Source organism: Castor canadensis, chromosome 8 (assembly GCF_047511655.1).
Source record: "Castor canadensis chromosome 8, mCasCan1.hap1v2, whole genome shotgun sequence".
Lineage (NCBI taxonomy): Eukaryota > Metazoa > Chordata > Mammalia > Rodentia > Castoridae > Castor > Castor canadensis.
Window position 1 is genome coordinate 6312941 of NC_133393.1, and position 22775 is coordinate 6335715.

General features: G+C 40.6%; 1 protein-coding gene and 1 non-coding gene across 6 annotated transcripts in view; both read right to left on the bottom strand.

Moving 5' to 3' along the window:
* Window positions 1-5422: 5422 nt before the first annotated feature.
* Paqr8 (progestin and adipoQ receptor family member 8) overlaps window positions 5423-22775 on the bottom strand; it is a 47575-nt gene continuing 30222 nt past the window's right edge. For all 5 annotated transcript variants that reach the window (XM_074081966.1, XM_020184773.2, XM_074081965.1 and 2 more), the window contains one exon: window positions 5423-8377. In XM_074081966.1, coding sequence (XP_073938067.1) covers window positions 7268-8332 — 1065 coding nt within the window. In that variant the 5' untranslated portion in view covers window positions 8333-8377 and the 3' untranslated portion in view covers window positions 5423-7267. The remainder of the gene's footprint in view (window positions 8378-22775) is intronic.
* On the bottom strand, window positions 21095-21228 carry LOC141410614 (small nucleolar RNA SNORA51). Its single transcript, XR_012435450.1, has one exon. It is a non-coding gene; the product is annotated as a small nucleolar RNA SNORA51 (small nucleolar RNA).

Here is a 22775-nt window from a genome sequence, read left to right on the forward strand (position 1 = left end):
TTCTTTTATTATTCATATGTGCATACAAGGCTTGGTTCATTTCTCCCCCCTGCCCCCACCCCCTCCCTTACCACCCACTCCATCCCCTCCCTCTCCCCCCACTCAATACCCAGCAGAAACTATTTTGCCCTTATCTCTAATTTTGTTGTAGAGAGAGTATAAGCAATAATAGGAAGGAACAAGGGTTTTTGCTGGTTGAGATAAGGATAGCTATACAGGGCATTGACTCACATTGATTTCCTGTTCGTGTGTGTTACCTTCTAGGTTAATTCTTTTTGATCTCACCTTTTCTCTAGTACCTGTTCCCCTTTTCCTATTGGCCTCAGTTGCTTTAAGGTATCTGCTTTAGTTTCTCTGCATTAAGGGCAACAAATGCTAGCTAACTTTTTAGGTGTCTTACCTATCCTCACCCCTCCCTTGTGTGCTCTCGCTTTTATCATGTGCTCAAAGTCCAATCCCCTTGTTGTGTTTGCCCTTGATCTAATGTCCACATATGAGGGAGAACATATGATTTTTGGTCTTTTGGGCCAGGCTAACCTCACTCAGAATGATGTTCTCCAATTCCACCCATTTACCAGCGAATGATAACATTTCGTAGAACAAAGACTTGTGCCTGTAGTGCTCGCTATTTGTGGAATAACTCAATGAATCCACATACTCACCAATTCAACTGGCTGGGCCTTGCCTCTGGTGAAGGTCTTTCCAGCACAGTCCTGTGAGGGTTTGCTTCAGAAAATGCATTTCACACAATTCTTTCAGCGCAAGAGATAATGTATCACTGGCTTTGTTTTATGAGCTAGTATCACAGCCATAAGCATCATCAAATTACTTACATAATGTAATGTCAGAAGGGAGGATAATATAACTGTCTTGGTATTCTTGTAAAGTGAACCAAACATTGTTGATTTTGCACTTCATAAAATGAAAGTACTAGATTGCTCAAAATTTTTAGTTCCTAACTTCTGGTTGCTCAGGAGGCTTTATGTGACAGTGCTAATTTACCTTTTATGATTGACACTATTTTGACAGCCTATTTTTCTCCTAAAGAGGATTTTGTTTTAGTGATGGGCCCATGAATTATTTTCTTCCTACTTTCCTACATTTTAATAAATGTTATTAAATGTTTTTATTTTTCATTATTATTAAATGTGTTATTTTAAAATCAATGATTCTCTATTAGTCTACTATGTCTGCATAACCCTTTTATGAGGCAGAGAACCATTTATAAAATCCCTACCTCTTGTCAAAGTCTGTGGGAGAACCAATTGTTTGAGGAACTGATAATCCCAGTAAAAGATGAGTGGGAGGATTGGGATTAGGAAAAATTATCAAGACTAGAAGAGTTTGTCATCCAAGGATTGAAAGGTTATCTTCAAGAAGCTGACTGGAGAACAGAATTTGACTTTGTAATCTAGGCCAACAATGGATAATGGGCTGGTGGACAATGGACCACGGACATTTCTGAGAAGCGTCTGAGGTGTAAGGAATGCTTTATTTCGCATCCAAGGATATGGCATGGAGGTAAGTCACTTTAACCTGAAAAGAAATAATACAACTTCAGCCATTTATGAGGCATTTAGTATCAAAAGCTAAAAATGACTTTTTTTAAAGGTATACATAATTCATAAAAGTTTTTCATATACACCATAAAGAACTCTGCAACTATTTGGTATTGACATTTATGATTAGCTGGGCCCTGAATTTATCTGAAGGAAAAATAAGTGTAATCATTACAACTGTTGTGTGACTTCAAACCAGTCACTTTACCTTCCTAATGTTTTCTAGAACAGTGGAACCATTTGGCCTTACTTGCCTCATAGTTATTTTGAAGCTCAAATGGATGTGGATGATGAAATCCGAGGAGGTGTTCTGTAGCCTTCAGTGTGGTCAAGGCCTCCTGTAGTCTTAAAATAGTGAGCACTTCTTAAGAGAAATCATGTGATGTGAGGGAGACTTACCTGATCTCCTAAAGTTAATATTTAAATGAGCTATTTTTAATGCAGTGGTTTCCTCTCCATACTAAATCATTTCCATAAAAACTCAACAAGGGACAAAATTTTTTTGGTTGGTTGGTTGGTGAATTTTTTTAAAGAGTCAGTACAACATGCTGTTTTTAACTTACCAAATCAGAGAATGGGGTCAAAACCCCAAATCCCCTTCCCTGAAGGATGAGACTTTATACATCTGAAAACTCTAAACTGCTTGTGGAAATTTAGGGACCTGCTCTGTATCTGGATATGTCAAGAGTCCCCCAGGTATAAATTAAAACATCCAGAAGGCAGTGTGAAAGGTTGGAGAAGTAGCAGGAGGTTAAAGTATCTTTAAGGTAATTGCTGCCTGCTGTAAGAGATATTTCCAGCCTCTGGAGTGAAAGGGTTGAGTGAGCTAAATCCTTTCAAAAAGGTTCTGGCCTAAAGCAGGTCCCAGCCTCCCCAGGCCATTTGGCCCTTGGGCTGTGATTGGGACCAAGATCTAGAAAGGGGAACCCTATAATGGGGCCCAAGGAGAAGATACTGGCCCTCATTTAGCATGCTGCCCACTTTCTGTCACAGGTTCTGTGTCTATTCTCACTGTGGTATCTCCAGATCTAACATGGCACCTGGCACCAATAATTGCTCAATAAATTCTAGATGAGTCAATGCCTAAAGAGTTGTTAAACTAGTAACAGTGACAACAGAAGCATTTGCAAACTGCCTAGGGCCCCAGCTGGTGGTTTTAAAAAAAGAAAGGGTTGGGCAAAAGGAATATCCATAGTTCTCTAGCTATAGAAATGCCATTTTCTTATTGCTATCATGATAATATTGCAGCCTAAAGGTGCAGTAGCTCAGAGACTCACCTCTTAAACAGCTACTTAAATCTAAGAGTGAAATTCCACAAAAAAAATAAAATAAAATAAAGCTAGTCGTGAAGGCTACTAAATCATTGGTTTGAAAGATGCACATTTCACAACACGAACATATCATAGTAGAATTATAATTTTTAATTTTTAGATTAAAAAATATAGGCCATTGATTCAGATTTCTGAAATCTTTAACACTATTTTCTGTGAAACTAGGAATATTTATTCAATTAGGTTGTAATTCTCAGTGAAATCAACTCCATAATTTTTTAAGGGACAGTTTGTTCTACTCATAAGTAGGGATTATGGGTATTGTGTGTATTTTGAGTTTTTTTTCTCCCCCGCAGTACTGGGGCTTGAACTCAGTGCCTCGCACTTGGTAGGCAGGCGCTCTGCCACTTGAGCTATTCCATCAGCCCAGTTTTGAGGGTTTGGGTATAAAGAGTTTTTAAGAGCTTTTATACTTTCCTACTTCTAGATGGATGTGACATGTCCTGACCGCCTTCTGACAGTGTTTGTCTAAATAAAATGTTGTGGGGAGGGGGCATATAGGAGAACGTGAAGGGTGTGAATTTAAGATATATTGTGAACAATTTTGTAAATGTCACAATGTACCGCCAGTAAAACAATAATATAATAATAAAAAAATTAAATACATAAATAAAACTTTGTTTTAGAATGGGTTTTATCAAAGTAGCCCTTGTCAAAGAAGGTAGCTCTTTCTTTAAACTGTTAACACTACAAAAATCCATATACAAAGTTCATTTAATGGTTATTTGTGTAAGCAGATTTAAAGAGACACAAAATAGTTCCACATTTTCTTTACTAATCAAGCAAAACACAAAACCAATACAATTAGTGCAAACAATGCTGTGCACGCTAGAACATTAGTGCCATCTGGAGGACACATTTGGAACTACTGTAGAACAAACACGTAATGTTTTGAAGAATTAAGGTACAAATTATGAGCAGGTGGGCAACAGAGGCAGCAATACCTTCATTTCAAGGCCCTGAACCACTACCATTTCAAGCTTCTAGTAGATGACTCTTGTGATATTTCTCTTGAGATACTTTCAGCCAAAACTGGAAATGAAACTCTAACATCTTAAGAGCATTATAATTAGCTCATCAGAGCTGAGTGCAGTTGGTGCATGCCTATATTCCCAGCTACCTGGGAAGATGAGGTGAGAGAACCTTGAGTTCCAGACAAGCCGGGGCAAAACAGTAAGACCCATCTAAAGAAATTATGGGTCAGGAAGAACTAAGCAGGAGAGACAACAGGAAAATGCACCCCCAATTTGCTGTGTCCTGCTATCCCCTCTCCCTATCCTAATTAGAGGATCAGACAAATCCATCAGGATTTTTATTCAACAGAAGATGGAAATGACAGTCTAGTTTTATCAAAGGTATTTACATTTAATAGGTTGAAAGTCTTAATTAAAACAAAGAGAGAGGGAGAGATTACCAGAATTTCTAGTGGATGTCAACTGTTGGTGAGGCTATCATGGAATAAGATAGCCATCTCATTTATTAAATTCTCAATTATTCCTTTTAAAGTAGCTATGTTCTTTACTGATACACTCATTTTAGTGAAAATGTTTTTAAAGGAATATTAACCCCTCAAAAATCTAATTAGTTAAAATCATCTGTACTTCCTATGTTCATGTATTTATAATTACACACTAGTCTTTTGAGAGCATATCATAGTCTTCTATCTCAATGCCTCTCAAATATCTTTTTTTTTTTTTCATTTTTCTTTTATTATTCATATGTGCATACAAGGCTTGGTTTATTTCTCCCCCCTGCCCCCACCCCCTCCCTTACCACCCACTCCACCCCCTCCCGCTCCCCCCCTCAATACCCAGCAGAAACTATTTTGCCCTTATCTTTTTTCAAATATCTCTTATTTGAAAAAAAAAACAACATTTTTCATAGGTTGGGGAAGTAGATCAGTGGAAGAATGCTTGCCTAGCATGTCTGAAGCCTTGGCTTCAATTCCCAGATCTGAAAAAAAACTTTCTATTTTTCTTCTTTTTAATTTCCAATCACTTGAGGGTCAATACGTGTGTAAATTAAAATAAAAATTGTATGGGCAACATCAAAGTTTAGTGCCTCTTTCTGCCACTTGCAGTGCCACAGCTACATCATCAACAGAATGCAGACTGACACTGGTCTGAGGATGCACTGAGGATCACTGCTTCTCCTCTTGTTCTTCCCTGAAAAAACAAAACAAAACAAAACCTGGATAGGGTTGGGGCATGGCTCAAGTGGTAGAGCAACTGCCTAGCAAGTGCAAAGCCCTGAGTTCAAACCCAAATACCACCTCTTTCTCTCCCCTCATTCCAAAATACATATTCTAAAGAAATCTGTCCACTAGTACCACCAGTTACTTTCAAGAGCTTGATTCGTAACTTCCTCCCTTCTTTCTTCTTATTTCACTTCTTCTGCCAACTTTTAAAAGAATATAGTTTTTGAATCCATAATAATAAACATGTCAAACACTTTTGAGTCTCCATTTTAAATTGATCTTCTACTTGCAACATTTTCACATATCCCTCCACACTTGTTTTCAGTTCAACTGAGTTCACTTCTGATAATTTTATTTGCTGTGAATTTGGCCTAGATAACCAGAAGCTTGTATAAGACACTTAGGTAGCATAAAAGTCCAGATATTTGAAGATTAACAAAAAATCCATTTAGCAGAACAATGTAGCTGACAAGACACATGCTTTCTTGATTTAAAGATTATAGGAAAGCTTCCAGTTGAATTTTTTTTTGGCCAAAATACAGATTGAAAGTCTTTTGATTGATAAGTAATTCTAGCTTTCTGTGGTTCTTTCATTCACGAGTTAGAAAGCAATGAATTCTTTTTTCTTAACTCAATAACCCAAAACAGGAAATTCCACGTGTGCATATATTAAGTAAAGTCCTCATACGTTTCCATTTATAAGGCACAAAACTCACAAATCTCCCAGGTAAAGGAAGAAAACAAAGATTTGAAGACAAGAAAATAAACTAATAATAGAAGAGGTTTATCAAACTGGAGTTTAAAGAAATTACTTCCCCTTTTAGTAAACAAGGGATCTCATACTGACAGGAAACATAGCCTGCAAAGAGAGAGTTTCTCAGCTTTTCCTGTGACGCAGCCTCCTTCACTGGAAGCAGAGGTCAGTCCTCAGAGAGGGCTGCGTTGCCAAAACACATCAATTACAAGCACCACCTACCCCATAGAAGTTGCTGGGCAGCAATGTTCCAACAGCATTTTTTGGCTAGAGTGCCTCATTTTTACTCGAACGAGCTTTCAGGAACTAACCACAGTGAGAACACGTTCGTCTGTCCTGGAACGTGACTATTTTAAGGGTTCTGCTCTAAGCTGAGGCAGAATTCCCTGCCTGAGGATCCTGAATTGGGGCAACTATGTTAGTCCTTCATGGGACTGCATCTATATAGAAGGTTGGACCTTGGGTTCCTCTTGAAATAATCAAATCCTGAGAGGGTCTTTAGAACCAGTTCACCCTACGAAGGGCTTTAAAACATGCAAAAGATCCTTTAAGTAACCCCAGATCTCCCAGTCTGTAAAGCAGCCCTAATACCTCTTGAGTAATCCTGCATTCCACAGGTAGAAAATAGAAGGGTTCCATGACACCAAAAGAGCAAGGTATTCATGTTTGCTGGCTGTACCTCCTGGTGGCTTTTGGCACTGTTGTACTTTCTAGTACCATTTACATTAGTAGTATTATATGAGAATAAGCTTCCTGAATGCTCATATGGCTCCAAGCACTTCCTGGAAGTATAACTGTTTCATAGTCCTTTAGATTACCATGCAAAGTAGGGATCAGTGTGAACAGCACTTCAGACAAAACAGCCAGCCAGACAGGTGTCCTGAGAAAAGGGCCAGTGTTACAGTGTACAAGAGAGGAAAGATCAGAAATTAGATAAACTGAGTAATTCATTATGTCCAAGGGTTTCACTGAATCATCTTGAATTCTGATCTTTCCACCCTAGACAATCTGAAATATAAATAATACAGGATCCTTGGGTCAATTTATTCCATTATCAGTCTAGCATTGTAAGATAAGGTGAGAACTAGACACCTTTTCAGTCCAATTTTTACTATCTATTCTGTTCTAAGACTTGCCTTTAGAAGTCATAGAATTCTGCTAAATTTCAGGCATGAAGATGGTTCTCTTTAGTTTGATGGCTCATGAATATTAGCCAAGATCCTTTCCTCGTAAGGATATGACCCAGAAGGAAAAGGAATATTCTTTTTAACAACAAAACTCTTGAATCCTTTGGCTTTGAAATACAGCAGCCATAGCATATCCTTGGAAATACGTATTAATTTAAAAATCAACCCTTACAAACTGTTGTACCACGTTTTCCCAAATCACAACAGGCCACCTCCACACCTTTCCCCAGCTGCAGATCTCAGGAATCTTTCTTAGTCAGTCTCGCCTTGACTTTGTGTCTCAGGAGGGATGCAGTTGCCGCACTGCAGGCAGCCAAGAAGAAGAAAGAAAGACAGGCTGTATAGACAGACAGGGGACCATGGCGCTGCAAAAATACCTCACGCCGCCCCTGGTAGTCCAAGAGGATGGCCTCCAGCTGGGAGAGCGTGCAGATAGAAAGGAAGGCGTGGAAGATTTGATGTCCGTGACCCACAATGTCACAGGAACCAGGGAAGTACTTCTCAGGTACTGGGCAAGAGAAGAAGTAGGCGCTGACCAGGAAGAAGAGGATCTGGAGAGTGTGATACCAGGCTGCCTGTTCCTGGCAGCCGGCCAGGTGACAGAGCGCCACTCGGTGTGCCACAGGGCTGATGTCCAGGATGAAGGCCAGCCCTGCGGGTACCACTTGACAGATCTTCCTCATCACTGGATAAGGTCTTCGGTAACGATACTTGGCGTAGCAACAGCCTGCACAGGACAACCAGCCACAGAAGGCAGCTGCTGGTAAGAAGAAAAGCCAGAACCGTTCATACCAGGCCTGGTCAGAGCTGTAGAAGAAGTGGGCCAGTGCACTGCCATACTGATAAACACTGACGCCAACATAGTCCACAAAGTAGAAAGTGTAGTGGGAGAGCTCTGACTTGGACTGCAGCAGGTGGGCCAGAAGGCTGCAGGTGAGGTAAGTGATGGAGGACAGGATAAAGAGGAGCAGGGGCAGGGAGTGGGGAGAGGCCCATGGCAATGCCTCAGCCTCAGCGAAGGCCCAGAATCGCAAAAGGACGGCCAGGGCCGCCAGCAAGTGGGTCCAGACGTTGACCACCTCGTTGTGCTTCTGAAAGAGGCTGAAGAAGTAGTAGCGCCACTCGTGACCCGTGGGGCGGTAGCCCGCGCGGATGTAGGGCTCCCGGAAGAGCTGGGGCACATCCGTTTCCGGGACCGTGCAAGGCATCTTGGGAAGACCGTCCTCCAGGATCTTGGGCAGGCGCCGCAGCTGCTGCCCGCTCACCGACAGGGTGCTCAGGCGTTCCAAGATGGCGGTCGTCATGGCAGCGGTGGGCCGGCCACCACGGTGTGGTGACAGGGATGCGACCTGAAGAAAAGAAAGGAGAATTCGCAATAGTGCCATGAGATGCAAACGCTGCCGAGGCGGCCATGTGACTATGACTTTTCTTAGTGGAACATGGCTTGTTAGTGCAGTAGGGCAAGCATGGCTTCTCTGGGTCTCATTTTCTTCATCTGTAGAATGATGGAGTTGGAACAAGATCCTTTACCGCACCAGCATTCTGATTCTGTCTACTATCCGCCAAAGTATAGTAATAATGGGAATTATATATATAATGGGAATGTTAGCTACCCTAAAATGATACAATGACACCAATTATTTAGTGATAAACAAGCGTTAATGACAATGAATCCCCCCCCCCCAACTAGTGCATGCTAATAAAAATACTTTGGGGAATAAACAAATAAGATTTAATAATATCTAGAAGGTAAGATTACTTTTAAAGTCTATAGGGTTTCCTAGCTATAATTGAAATGAAATAGTCAGGTTTGAAATATAACTATGTTGAAGAATAAGGAATTGCCAGGTCATCGGTGGCTCACACCTGTAATCCTAGCTACTCAGGAGGCAGAGATCAGGAGGATCGAAGTTTGAAACTAGCCTGGGCAAATAGTTCCACGAGACTCTATGTGGAAAAAACCCGTCACAAAAAGGGCTGGTGGAGTGGCTCAATGTGTAGGCACTGAGTTCAAGTCCCAGTACCACAAAAAAAAATTTTTTATAAATATTTATGTTACTGATGATAGCCTGTTTCTTTAGCACCCATCAAATCTTTAACTATCCACTAATTTCACAAATAACAGGAAAGTCTGAAGTAAGCACTTGAGTGAACGTCAAATTAAAGAAAGGCAAGTCATTTGTTAATTAGGTGGGGAAAGATCAATGTATATTCTGGGATATCTTAACAGTGTGAGGCAAAGTCATGTCTTGTAAAATGGGAATGTTAGCCACCATGTTTGACAACTCATCCATGTTCTGGGCCTATCCATTACTGCAGTTCTTCTAAGGGTATGTAGAAGCTCAGGCACGCTATCCCTCTGCTGGCTGACTCTGGAACTACTGCTTAGCTTTGTTTTGTTTTGATTGTAGATGAACTAATGCATTCTGATGATCATTTTCTTTCTCTTTTCAACACTTTGTTTCTCTTACTGGCTGACTCTGAATCCTTAATACTTTTCTCTTACCTGGCCTAAATTTAGCATACAATCTAACTTCAAAGATTGTTCTTTTTCTTTCTTTAAGCTCCAGAAAGTAGGTAGTTTTGGATTTGCCTGTACTGGGCAATTAAATCTGTATATAATGAATCTCAGGCCTCAGAAATGCTTAACCTCCACTTGGTATTCCTAGGTGACAGATAAACCAGGTAGCATAGCAATTATTTCATAAAGCATTTAATAAAATTGATGAAGAAACTGAGGCTTAGAGATTTCTAATTGACCCAACCAAGGTTACCCACTAAGTGGCAAAACTCGAGGTCTCCGTGAACTTCTTTCACATTTTACTAACTTTCATGCTCTACGTTTTTTATTTGATTGGATATTTTTCCTCTTTTAAGTGTGAAGTAGAAAGAAAAAAGTTTAGGAAATATAAAGTAAAGAAGGTAACTCTTTGCCTCAGTTTCTTCATCTGTAAAATGGGGGGTAATAATTTTGCACTTTGTATGCATTGTTGTGATCCATCAGACAGTGGTCTACCAGGAATGGGCTATGAGCTAGGGCTCAACATAGGAATTAAGATACCAAGAGAAAAGTATCAAGGATTACAGAGTCAATCAGCAAGAAAAACGCAGAAAGAGGGACTGTAGAAGAACAAAAGAAAATGATCATCAGAATACCTTACTTAATCTTTAAAAAGAAAGGAGAAGTGGAGAGAGGAGGGGAAGGGAAGAGAGGAGAAGAAGGCAGTGTTCCTACTATTCTGAAAGCAGAGGGGTCAGAGTGCCTAGGCTTCTACAACAAGAGGGAGAGGAATAGGGGGAGGAAAGGGGAGAAGGGAATGGGGGAGAAAGAGGGAGAAAGGAAGTGGGGAGGAAAAGGGAGAAGAAAGGGGAGAGGGAGGGAGGAGAGAGGGAGGAAGAGGAATGGGGGAGAGGAGAAAAGCAGTGTTTCTACTATCTTGTCAGCAGAGGGGTCAGAGTGCCTGGGCTTCTACAACTGACCTTAGAGGAAGAATTACAAGAGTGAGCCTGGGAGATAGGATGACTTTTCAAGTTGTTATTGGTAATGTACTGTCTAGGGGACCTGGGGTTGGTGGAGCTCTATTCTTTAGAAACAGGCTTCTGTAATCAGAGTCCTAGACTGGAGGCCTGAATTGGGGTTTTCCAACATGTTAGGTCCAACCACTCACCCAAATATGTCAATTAAAGAGACATGAAATGAGTGATGGAGGGGGTGAATTCAACTGATATATTGTGAGAATTTTTGTAACTGTCACAATGTACCCCCAGTACAACAATAATAAAAAAAAGTATACATAAAAAAAAAAAAAGACAAGTAACGGTGAAGGACAGAGAAAGAAGATTTATTTATGGAGTGGGGTAGGGGGAGCTGCTATGAGAAGAGGAAGAACAAGTATTTCAGCCCATCTTCCAGGTACTGACAAGAGCTTTAGGTTGAAGTAGAGGAAAAGTTGGGGCAGAGGGCAAGAAGTATGGATAATTAAGCATACCTCTTGGTCAAAGGTATGGCGAGGTTGTGGTCTGGTTAATCATTATTTCAGATTGGTCAGATGAGGCTTTGTTAGGATAAAATCATTGCTTGGGGGAAGAGGACATGTAGACTTGTCATTAGATGTTTACCGATCAGTCTTGTCTTCCCATTACTGAAATCCAAGGTGAATGCAGGAGGAAATGGCTCAGAGCAAAAAAGACAAAAAAAAAAATAATAAAATAAAAAAAAATGGAGGCAGAGATGCAGTTTATATTCTGCTTTTAGTTAACTTGTGGGCCCAAGTGAGGAGTCAGGGCTTTTTAGCAAAAGCAGTTTCTCAGCACCTATTATACATTTCTGTTGTCTCTTGTGAAGCAGAGAAAAAATATTAGATGAAATTAAAGTCTGATTTTGTGGTTGGAAGACATTGAGGTAAGTCACTTGATGAAGCTATAGAGAAAGGAATCCCTAAAAATATTTCCCAGTAGGCCCCATTTGGGTGTCATCTCACATCAAGGATATTTCCATTATTTTGAGGCACCCAAGGCATTCTTCCGTTCAAGTACTAATCAGGCCTGACCCTGTTTAGCTTCCGATCAGGCGTGTATGGCAACCTGAAACAATTCTGCAACCAGAGTTCAAGATAATAGATAACTGCACAACTCCTTATTCTCGTATCCTTTATTTCCATTAGTGTATATTAATTATACAAAGGAGTTTCAGTTATACTTTCATACATGCATATACTGCTATGATCACATTTATCTCCTGTATTACTCTCATCCCTTTTTTCCCACCTCCCACCTTTAGGCAGGCTAAACTAGGGATTCATAGAAAAAAAATGCCATTACATCTTACATTAACCATACTTTGGCTCAGGAACCACCCTCACCTGGCTGGGAACCACCTATGCCCTTCCCCAACCATTAATTATTCAGTGAGAATCTGATTCTCCCCTTCTCATAAGTTATCATAGGTTTTTAAAGCACCTAAAGAGCAGAAACATGCTCTTTCAGCTTCCGGCTTCCACCTGGGCTCACCATGCTTCCGTTTGTATTTCTCTTCCCTAACTTTTAATAAACTCCCTTTACACCCATGTGTCCTCCCATGGATTCTTCCTGGTGGGATACAAAGGAATTTGGAAGTCTTCTGATCACAGACTGAACCAGCGCCGTTTTAACAACCTCATGTTCGTTAAAATAGGTGCTTACAAACCCAATCACTCAACTGAATTTCTAAATACTAAAACTTTGGTTGGATTGTGTATTGATGGAACTAACTGGCATCTGTCCTGAGAGAGAGAACAACAAAAATGCTACCTTGTTGTTGGTCTCCAACAACAAGCTCTGTTATGGCCTGACTGCAGAGCTCTGGCCGTAACAGTTCCTCCAGTCCTCATTTGCCAACCTTCCCCACTGTCCCTCCTCAGTGTTCTTTCCAGAAGAATTTCTATTTTGCTCTTAATGGAAAATAAACTAGGGAAAGGTTTATAAAACTAAAGTAAGAGACCTAAATAGAGGTATAAGACCAAAACAATATTAACTTTAACTAAGAGGAAAGGAAGCACAGAAAAAAAAAAAAGGACTGGCAGAATGGCCCAATTGGTAGAGTGCCCGCTTAGCAAGCCTGAGTTCAAACCTCAGTACTTCCAGAAAAAAAAATGCAAAAACATCATTTCCTTTGCAAATGAGATCTTTAAAATGTGACAATACCAGGCTTTGAATCTCCTTTATAACTCTATCATCCTGACTATGTAACCTTATACTCCCTGGGGAGCCTGGTAGTCCAGGGACACTTGCCACCATAGCATCCAACTCAGAATAGGATTCCTTATCTCACTTAGCAGTGAGTGTGTTGCAAAGACCCAAATCCTCTATCTGTGGATGAAAAGCACTTAAATTTCCCTTTGGAATTGGAGGTTCATGAAAAATTCTAATCTGCTACTGTCCAGTAACCCCTTCCCCTAGACAGGCCTCACTTTCACCAAGCCAGGGTTGGTAGTGCTTCCAGAGGTTTCAAAGCACCAGCTATAAAGTTTGAGCCAGTTTTGGAAGAAAGCATATATTAACATCACAATATTGATACAGGAACATACCTTCCAGCTTCTTTGGTAGCTGTCTAGAGTAAAGACCCCTCCCTCACTCCTGGCCTTTGTCCTCATGCGCTCCTGCCTGAGCTGATGTCAGCTGACTAAGATGCTTCCCCTGGATGGTATCTCTTGCACAGGGTTCACTCCACCTCCTGGACAGCTGAAATTTAAATCTTCCTTAAGAATCCTCAGGAACTGGATAAGATGTGTGTCAATCACACATTTTGCTTTGTAAAATGTAACACTACTCTAGTATACAAAGTCCACAGAAGAAGAATAAATAAGACCCCCTTCAAGAAAAACTTGTAAGAAAATCAAACTTTGTGAATCAACAGGCAAAGCCGTCAAATGGCACAAAATCAAGTGTGAAGTAGAGTGAAATATTGGTCTCTGTAGAGCAGAGAGTATTGGGCCAGCCATGGAGAAAATGGACTTGTGTTGGTCTGAATGGCTGAATACAGCTTAAACAAGTGAGGTTTTGTAAGAGGTGCTCAAATTGCTTTTGCTGAAAAGCACTGACTCCTTGGGACCACGAATGAACTAATAGCAGGAGAAAAGCATGGCATATCTCCATTTTGTATCTGTCCTTGCTCTAAGCCATTCTCTTTGCAGTCACTTTGCAATCACCTTGGATTCCAAAAAGGGAAGAACTGATAACATCTTTATGACAAGGAACCAGAGCCACCTGGAGCTCCCAGTGAGGACAATTCACATCCTGTCAGAATAATCCTCTCAAACAGGAGCCAGATTACTCTCTCCAAGTGATAACTTCCTAGAACTGGACCAGACCACCAGACCACCTGCCTGACCAAGACTGCCAACTCTGCCAACCACGAGACCAACCAAACCAGACATGCAACTGGGACTGTTTAACTATGCATACCTCTGTCCTTTGCCTCCAGTTCTTTTGTCTGCTTAAACTTATAGCTCATGTCTATGTCATGGAAGATGGCTGAAGATGAGCTGAGCACTTACTCTGCCTCTTCCCATGGCATGTCCTGAGCCGTGTAATAAATCTTCTCTGCCTTCACGATGCCTCTTTATTTGGCATTTAGGGGGGCTGGACTTGGCATATGGATTCTCAGGAGTTTAGGCCTTAAGTCCAAAACTCCAGTTTCAGTTTGGGCATCCTAACAAAGGAGCAAAATAGTAGCATAGGAATGGTGAGCTTCTTGGTGGGTCCGTGAGCAGAGATGATGAGAAAGGAAATGGGGTAAATGAAGCGACATTGGTGAAAGTTTAGACTTGATGTTACAGGAGGAAAATGGGAATCAGTTCTCTCCTCCCAAAGCTTTTAGTTGTTTCATTGCTTAGCTCCCCAGAGTACGGCAGGATCCCATCACTAACCAGTGCTTCTCTCTCAGCCTGTCAATCATGGCGTCCCCAAGGATCAACCCCTTTCAGTGTCCCCACATCTTCACCCTGCCTGTCACCCAGGACTTTACTTCAGCTAGTAGCTTTACCCGCTGATTCCCAAACACACCTCCAGCTAGATCTTTCCTGAGGTCAGGATTTAAATATCCAACTGCTCTGGATGTTTCTAGCTGCATGTCCCATGAGCAGTTCAAACTCAACAACGTCAGACATCTCCTTCAGCCTGCTCCTACATCTAATCGCACATGTAGTCCTAGCAAATTTATCTCACCATTTCTGGAATAAATTTACTCTTTCCATTCACAACTTCAAAACCAACCTTTGTTGATGATGGAACATCAGTCTCATAAAATACCCTTTCTGCCTTACGTTCAGGGTCTGTGCCTCACAATCCCATCCTCAATTCATTCCCCAACCACTTCAAAGGGATAATTTAAAAAGGGAAATCTAATCATCACTTCACCCCAAAACTCCATTGTTTACAAAACAATTTCTAGCCCTTATCATGCAATTGAGACCCTTTCTCTATAGACCTCCTTCCCATTCCAATCTCTTTACCCAGAGTCCATATCCCCAGGCAGTTTCCCTGGCCTGAAGCCTGGACCATTCATTACATTGGAAATTCTTCCAAAGAGCCCACATTCCTTATCTCCCCTGCAACTCCAGTTCATCTTCAAGACTCTTCCCAGGAGCCAGCTGTGCACAAAGTGCTTCCCAAAATCTAGACTGGGCTAGAGCTCTCCCCAGTTCTTTGCCTCCTTTCATTAGTTTCTCTCCTGGAGCCATGATCATTGATTTACTCCACCCACTTCCACATTAGACCCTAGCTCCTTTAAAGGTAGGGATTGCCCATGTTTAAAATAGCATCTGGCATATAGAAAACAATAATTATCTACTGAATAAAGGTTAAAGGGAGAAAAAAAAATAATGAATTGGCAGCTAGAAAGTCTGGCTGTTAACATTTGCTTTACTCAATTAGCTGTGTGGTCACACCCAAGACATTCAACTACTCAATATCATTGTCCTTTTAAAAAAAGTGGGTACACCTGGAGGCATATCTTATGTGGCAGAGCATCTGCCTAGCAAGCATAAGGCCTGGAGTTTGAATCCCAGTATTACCTCTTCCCCCCAAAACAGGTGGGTGGTTAAAAAAAAAAGAAAAAGAAAAAAAGAAAAAAAAAGGGTAGGTGGGAGGAGGTGATTTCCTGACTATCTACTTCTCAAAAAAAAGAAAAAAGAACAAATAAGAAGAAAATAATAGTAGAGGAGTAATACCTTGAAAGAGACAAAACATGCCCATTAAAGTTCTAGTTATATTTGGAATAAAGAATTCACTGAAGGATATGACAGTAACACATACACACACAAACACACACACACACACACTGTGTCTGTGGGTTTTGCATCCACAGATTCGACTAACTGGATTGAAAATATTTTTAAATCTGTCTGTACTGCACATGTACAGATTTTTCTTTTCATTATTCTTTAAGCAGTATAGTATAATAGTAAGATCTTATTTACATTGTATTAGGTATTATAAATAATCTACAGGTGATTTAAAGTATACAGGAGGATGTGCATAGGTTATATGCAAATACTATACCACTGTATAGATGGGCAACTGTGGACATTTTCTAGGAATGTAAAACTTTTCGTTCCATGTCTGGAAATATTCATAGTCTGCCCTTTCTCAATTTCTGTAAAGATGTGTTTGTGTCTGTGGTGCTGGGGATTGAACCCAGAGCCTTGCACATGCTAACATGCACTCTGCCATTGAGCTATACCCCTAGCTTAAAATTAATTAGACTAAGATTATAATGAAATTGGAAGTAAGAGTTCTATTTACTGACTATAGTGTGTGTACCATGAATTCATTTAACATTTATAAAAGAGCATTGTAAAATGTTATAACACTCCTTAGACTATGAAGGAGTCCAGTTTTACCTTAGGAGCCCTGTCAAAATATTTAGAAAAAAATTAAGATAGTGTGGGAAAAACAGAAAAATATAGAGTAAATACAATATTCATGGCAATACTTGACATCATAGCCAAAAGAAGTGTATTTTCTTTAAATGTGTATTTCGATGTCCTTTTTAACAGAAAATCATAGTGCTAAACTACTCTCAAGGTTTGGTTTGTTTACCTAGTTTAGACTGATGTAAACTACCTAGAATACATCTCCTTTTCAGTAACATTAATTAAAACAATAAAATGAAATGTTTCTGGTGATTGTTGGGATCTCCTATAAACAATAAAAGCATATGTCAAATACTCTGAGGATATACAGGAAAAACAAGCTCAGTATCTCTTACTGTATACTTACAAAACTTCTGTGATCCCAAAACTATGTAGCGATTTCTTCCCATCAGCAAGCAGGCAATCAGTTTTGTAGCAGGTACCAGCTGGGCATCCTCTTATCTAATTTAACTCTGATGGATAGTATCAGATGTCTCAGGCTGAATGCTCAGTCACACCAACTACTCTCACTTCTGATACTAGTCACAAGTCCAGGCCTCTGGAACTTCTGACCAACTAGTTGCAAACAGGAGTTCTTATGATTTCCTCTTTAGGCTCAATTTGCTCACAAAAAGAAGCTCACAGAACTCAGTTAAACACTTCTGCTTACTGGCTTATCTTTAGGATATACTAAAGGATACAGATAAACAGCCAGATGAAGAGCTACAGAGAGTGAGGTCTGGAAGGTCCCCAAGACAGGAATTCTGTGCCATGGAGTTTGGGTGCATCACCCTCCCAACATATGGGTGAGCTCTTGTTCATCTCTCCGCAAGTCTGCATGTGTTCAGCTATCCAGGAGCTCTTAGGCTCTGTGCTTTTGGGTTTCTGTGGAGGCCTCATCACACAGGCATGACTGAAGCATGGACAAGCGTGGGGAAATACGATTGGACAAAGGATTGAGCTATGCTAACAGACCGAGTGGGGAAACCCAGCAAGGCTTGTCTGTTCTGGTTCTTCTTGGCTATAGGTACAGCATTCCTTCCTCCAGAATATGGAGCAGGACTCCTGAAATGAGGGTCTTACCAGAAAATGTCTTTAGGGGCAGCTCTAAGTCTAGAACGGTGAAGAAAAATTAGGGTGTACTGTTAGTTTATGTGACCTATCTTAGGGAAGAGAAATTCTATTTGTCTCTCTCCTTCTTTTCTTTCTTTCCTTCCTCCCTTCCTTCCTTCCTTCCTTCTTTCTTTTCTCTCTCATTTTCCTTTCTTTTCTTTTTTGGCACTATTGGGGTTTGAACTCAAGGCCTCATGCTTACCTCATGCTCTATTGCTTGAGCCATGCCTCCAGACACTTTTTTTTAAAGAGAGAGTCTCAAAAAAAAAAAAAAAAAAGAGGGTCTCACTTTGTAGCCCAGTCTGGCCTCAAACTCAGTTCTTCTGCCTCAACCTCCTGAAATGCTAGGATTAAAAGCATGTCCCACTAGAAATTTTAGTTTCTATGGCCTGCCTTGAGGTGAAAAAAGGAGCAGGTGAGAGGAGGCCAGGAGAGAAGGTGAGAGACTTTGCTTTTTGAGGCCTGCTTCTGGGGTCTAAAGCGCCCCAACATTATTAAAACCTTTCACCTTTACCACTCTGAAGCTATTCAGAAGCTACTTCAGAAAACAAAGACAAATGACCAAAAATTTAAACTGTATTATTGTGGTCATGTAGGAAATAAAAGCAATGGGAGTTATAAGCCAGGAACTGTGGACAAAACCCAAAATATACATAAACCATAAAATCACACGCCCATAAATAGCCACTTCTTTTCTTTTCCTTTCACTCTTTTTTTTTTTTTCAGTACTGGGGTTTGAACTCAGGACCTTCACCTTGAGCCACTCCACCAGCCCTTTTTTTGTCATGGGTTTTTTCAAGATAAGTTCTTGCAAACTGTTTGCTGGGGCTGGTTTTGATCCACAATCCTCCTGATCTCTGCCTCCTGAGTAGCGAAGATTACAGGTGTGAGCCACTGGTGCCCAACACCAATTATTTTTACTGAGGAGCAATATGGATGAGCAGAGCAACATCTGGACATTCCTCCAATCAACTGTGGGACAGAATTGTGTGTATAGAAATGCCCAGTGTCTTCACTGCTCCTTACCACCTCCTCTACCATAGGACTCCCTCTCAGTTAGGGCCCCAGGTTAGCATAGTCACTGTTCAAATTTGAATCCTTTTCTCCCACAGAAACCCCATAGGATACAGATCTTTCTGATTCCTACCTGCTTGTCTCTTCAATATCCCTCAAAGGCCATGTGCTAAAGGCTTGGCTGGCAGCTTATGGGGTTTTGAGAAGTGACTAGATAGATTGTGAAGATTCTGACCTCATCAATGGATCAATCCCTTGATAGGTTCATAATTTGATGGGCTACTGGGAAATGACAGAAACTTGGTAGATCTTTAGGTCTTTTTGTGGGGGGGCATGCCTCTGATGACTATATTTTGTCCCCAACCTCTCTCTCTCTCTCTCTCTCTCTCCTTCCTCTTTTTTTCTCTCTCTCTTCCCCTCTTTTCCCCCTCTATCTTGCTCATTTCCTCATGGTCACAATGAGGTGAGTAGCCTCTTCTGCCACATATTCCCGCTACCATGGTGTCCTGCCTTGCATTAGGCCCAAAACAATGGAGCCAAGTAACTATGGACTGAAACTTCTGAAACAATGAGCCAAAATAAACCCTTCCTCCTTTAAGTTCTCTTTCTCAGGCATTTTGTCATAGTAATGAAAAGCAGAGCAACACAGTCCCTGAACCATGCTTTATTCTGCCACATTTTTGGGGTGCTTCAGTTATATAACCATCCTCTTAGGACTCTAGAATTCTAAGTGGGACTCTAGATGCCCAGTGCCCACAGCTGATGACCACTGACCAACTCCTATGCGCTCTTCCTATCCCAGCTAAAACATCCCCTGTGTAGCTTTCCCTTTGGTTGCTTCTTTTCCTGTACTGGCACAGCACTTATAGTGCTCCATTGTGGCATTTTCCTTGATGCATACCTACAAGCGTCATGGTTTACATCATATGTCTTTCTGACTACTAAACTACAAGATTTTTTTGAAGGCTGGAATCTTTTTCTTATCTTGCATTATGCCTAGCACATAGATATTTCAGTGCATTATTACTGAATGAATGAATGGATGGATGAAATGGTAATGTCAGAATAATAATAGCAAACACATGGTATTTATCACATGCTTCATGGTGTTGTAGGTGTTTTGCAAATACTACCGCATTTAAACTTCCCAGCAAACACCTGGTACCAGTATGTTATTATCACTTGTATTTTACCCATGAGAAAACAGAGGACAGAGAGATTAAGTAACTTGCCCAAGTCTACACAGTACATAGCAGATCCAGGAGGCAAACCTAGGTAGTTGGCTGTTGGGTGTGGGCTCTTAATCACTATGCCCTGTAAAAAATGCACTGTAGAACTAAACCTCAGGGTTTGTTTTTTAAATAATGCTGCTGCATCATTGCTTTGCTCCATTAACAAAGATAATTTACATTTAGCTTTGCAAAAACAATCAGGACTGCAAAGCTTTTCCATTCTTTGCCACTAAATTTATTTGTAAATCAGATTCCAATACTGTCCAAGAGAAGGAAACATGACTTCTACAAAATCTAAGTTGAAACTACCACATGACACAATGGTCTATAGCACAGATAAATGTGACCATACCCCTGATGGAGCTTTTCATCTGAAAGAGACACATAGTTCATGTGGCTGGCTCTGCAGAGCTGGTGCAGTGAGACTTTCCAATCATAAATCTAAAGAGGTCATGCATAAGCTTGCTAATGGAAAGCACTCAGAAATGAAGGATTGTCACTGATTTCTGCTACACACATTGCATGCTATCTAGTAAGCCTCTTCCAGATTACCAAAGTGGAGAACTTTTAAAAAGTTCCATATTTGGGAAACTTGTGTAGTTTGTTATGGAGGGCATTTTAACTGGAGGCCACAAAGAAGCACTCCAAGATATGGTGTTCCCTGACCTATTACAAGGATCCTACCACAAACTCAAGACAGCTGATTCCCTGGGACAAACACTGAATGAGAAATTAGAAGTCCAACTTACCAGTTCCCGCTCTATTGCTAAGTATGTGACTTTTGGAAAATCATGGACACTCTCTATAACTCGGTGTCCATGTACTTAAAACGAGGGTATAATCTGTCTATGCTCTGCATTATAAAGTTTTATAATTCACTTGGGCTACGTTTTGCTTTGTGCTAAACATCAGTGTACTAAAATCACCAACAAACAGATCCTTTAATATCACTCTTGTCACTGTATGTGGGAGTGACACAGATGGCAGGAAGGTAGCCTGCTGGTTGCTGGACAGAGAACAAAAGAGCAGCAATTCCCATCCAAAAGGGCAGAAGAGATAATTCCAGAATCCCTAGAGGACCAGGCTGACACATCACCACATAACCATAAATGGCTGAGGAGGAACAGCAGCCAAAATGAGGACACGGTTCCATTATAAGGACTGGAACCACATCTTGAGTAGTCTCGAGACAGAGGTGGAGTTGGAAACAGTCTCAGATGCCTCCCAGATCTCTGCATTCATCTGTCAAGTGAGAGACCATGGGGTCCACAATGATCTTTGTATTCACATCTGCCAAGAATCACAGCAATATTTCCCAAGTGTCCCCTTTTACAATACAGACCAGGCACAGGACCTGGGCTGAGGTATGTATATGGGGTAGGTTTATTTTGCCTCCTCTTTCTATACAGTCAGTATAAGAACACAGCCTGTGGTAAGCACTGGGAGGCCCATATCACTGTTTATAAAGTCATATTTAAAAGAGTAGCCCTACCAACAGAATCCTATTATTCATAGATAATTTTAACTTGGATTTACCAAAAATCAGTGCATATTTCCCTTCTATTTAAGAAAACCCAACAAACTGTATCCCGACATCCAAAAATGGGAAATTTGACTGGGAAAATTATGATACATCTATGAATTAATACTCTGTACTTATTAAAATGATTATATAGTATACCTATACTTAAAGAAGACACACATGATATATAGATGTGTCCCACTATTTTTTCACTGTAGTCTGCCTCACACTTTGAATGTAAATAGCACAGAGTACAAAATAGATTTGTGAATAAATTAAGGGAAAGACATTATTACAAGAAAAAAAGCAAATTATAAGTGCATCCTATGTGTCCATGTAAATATGGCACACAAAATTACAGATGTGCATATACTTACAGCAATACTACTAATATTAAGTGATGGGATTAAAGGAAATTTTACTCTTCTTCTGGGGTAGAAACAATCATTATAGTCTTTTTAACAACATTTACTTCTATAATTGGAAAAGTAAGACCATTACTATTCTGCAAACAGGACTATTTGACATAAATATGCAAGAATTGGTAAAACATGATTAGTTGGCAAAATGAACATTACCAAGGGCTGGTGGAATGGTTCAAGTGGTAGAGTACCTGCCTAGCAAGCATGAAGCCCTGAGTTCAATCCCCAGCACCGCCCACCCCCAAAAGACATTACCAGCTCAACTTTCACTCTTCAGAAAACCCCGCAGCATTACAAAGGAATACATAAAAAATTGCATTATTCTGTGGATTTTGAACTTGAGTAGTTAGCATACCATCCTAATAATTAGAACTAACATGGCTACACTTGCTATAAGGTAAGCCAGTGGTCATGGGAGGTTTTTTTTTGGGGGGGACATGTCATATCTATTAGTGCAATAATCATGTTCTCTTACATTGGGAAAGCCTGTATGCACAATATTGTCAAAAGACTCCCCAGACAGTACACAAAACTAAATTGCCCTAGTAAGCAAGTCAATCCATGACTTCACTAAAGGGTTTGAAGCTTGGATAAAACCTGCCTATAAAGGAAAGTGAGGTACACCTGTGTACCTGCCATAGATATCTCAGGAGCGTGTGCCACCTTCTGGGTTCAGTGACCTCTCCATCTCTGAGTCTTTTCCTCTGTTGCTCCCTATGTAATATTCATAAGAGGAGAAAGAAAAGACATTCTTAATTTGGTGCTATGCCCCTGAGGGACAATGAGCAGGGCAGAATTCCTCTGAGTACCTTTGATTCTTTCACCAACTGGAACCCCTAGCTAGATTTCCTGACTGTTCTTTCTTGTCACTTCCCTTTCTTGCCATGTCTCAGCTAACCTTATTTGAGTAGGCAGTGTTCTCAACATGCATCATTAGAGATACAGAATGCACCTACCCCATGGAAAAAACAGTCTCTGTGTCTAGTCCATCAGGTGGGAGAATTCAGGGAAGTTAGGAATAGTTGAGAAGAGGAACACATTTAGGAGTCTCA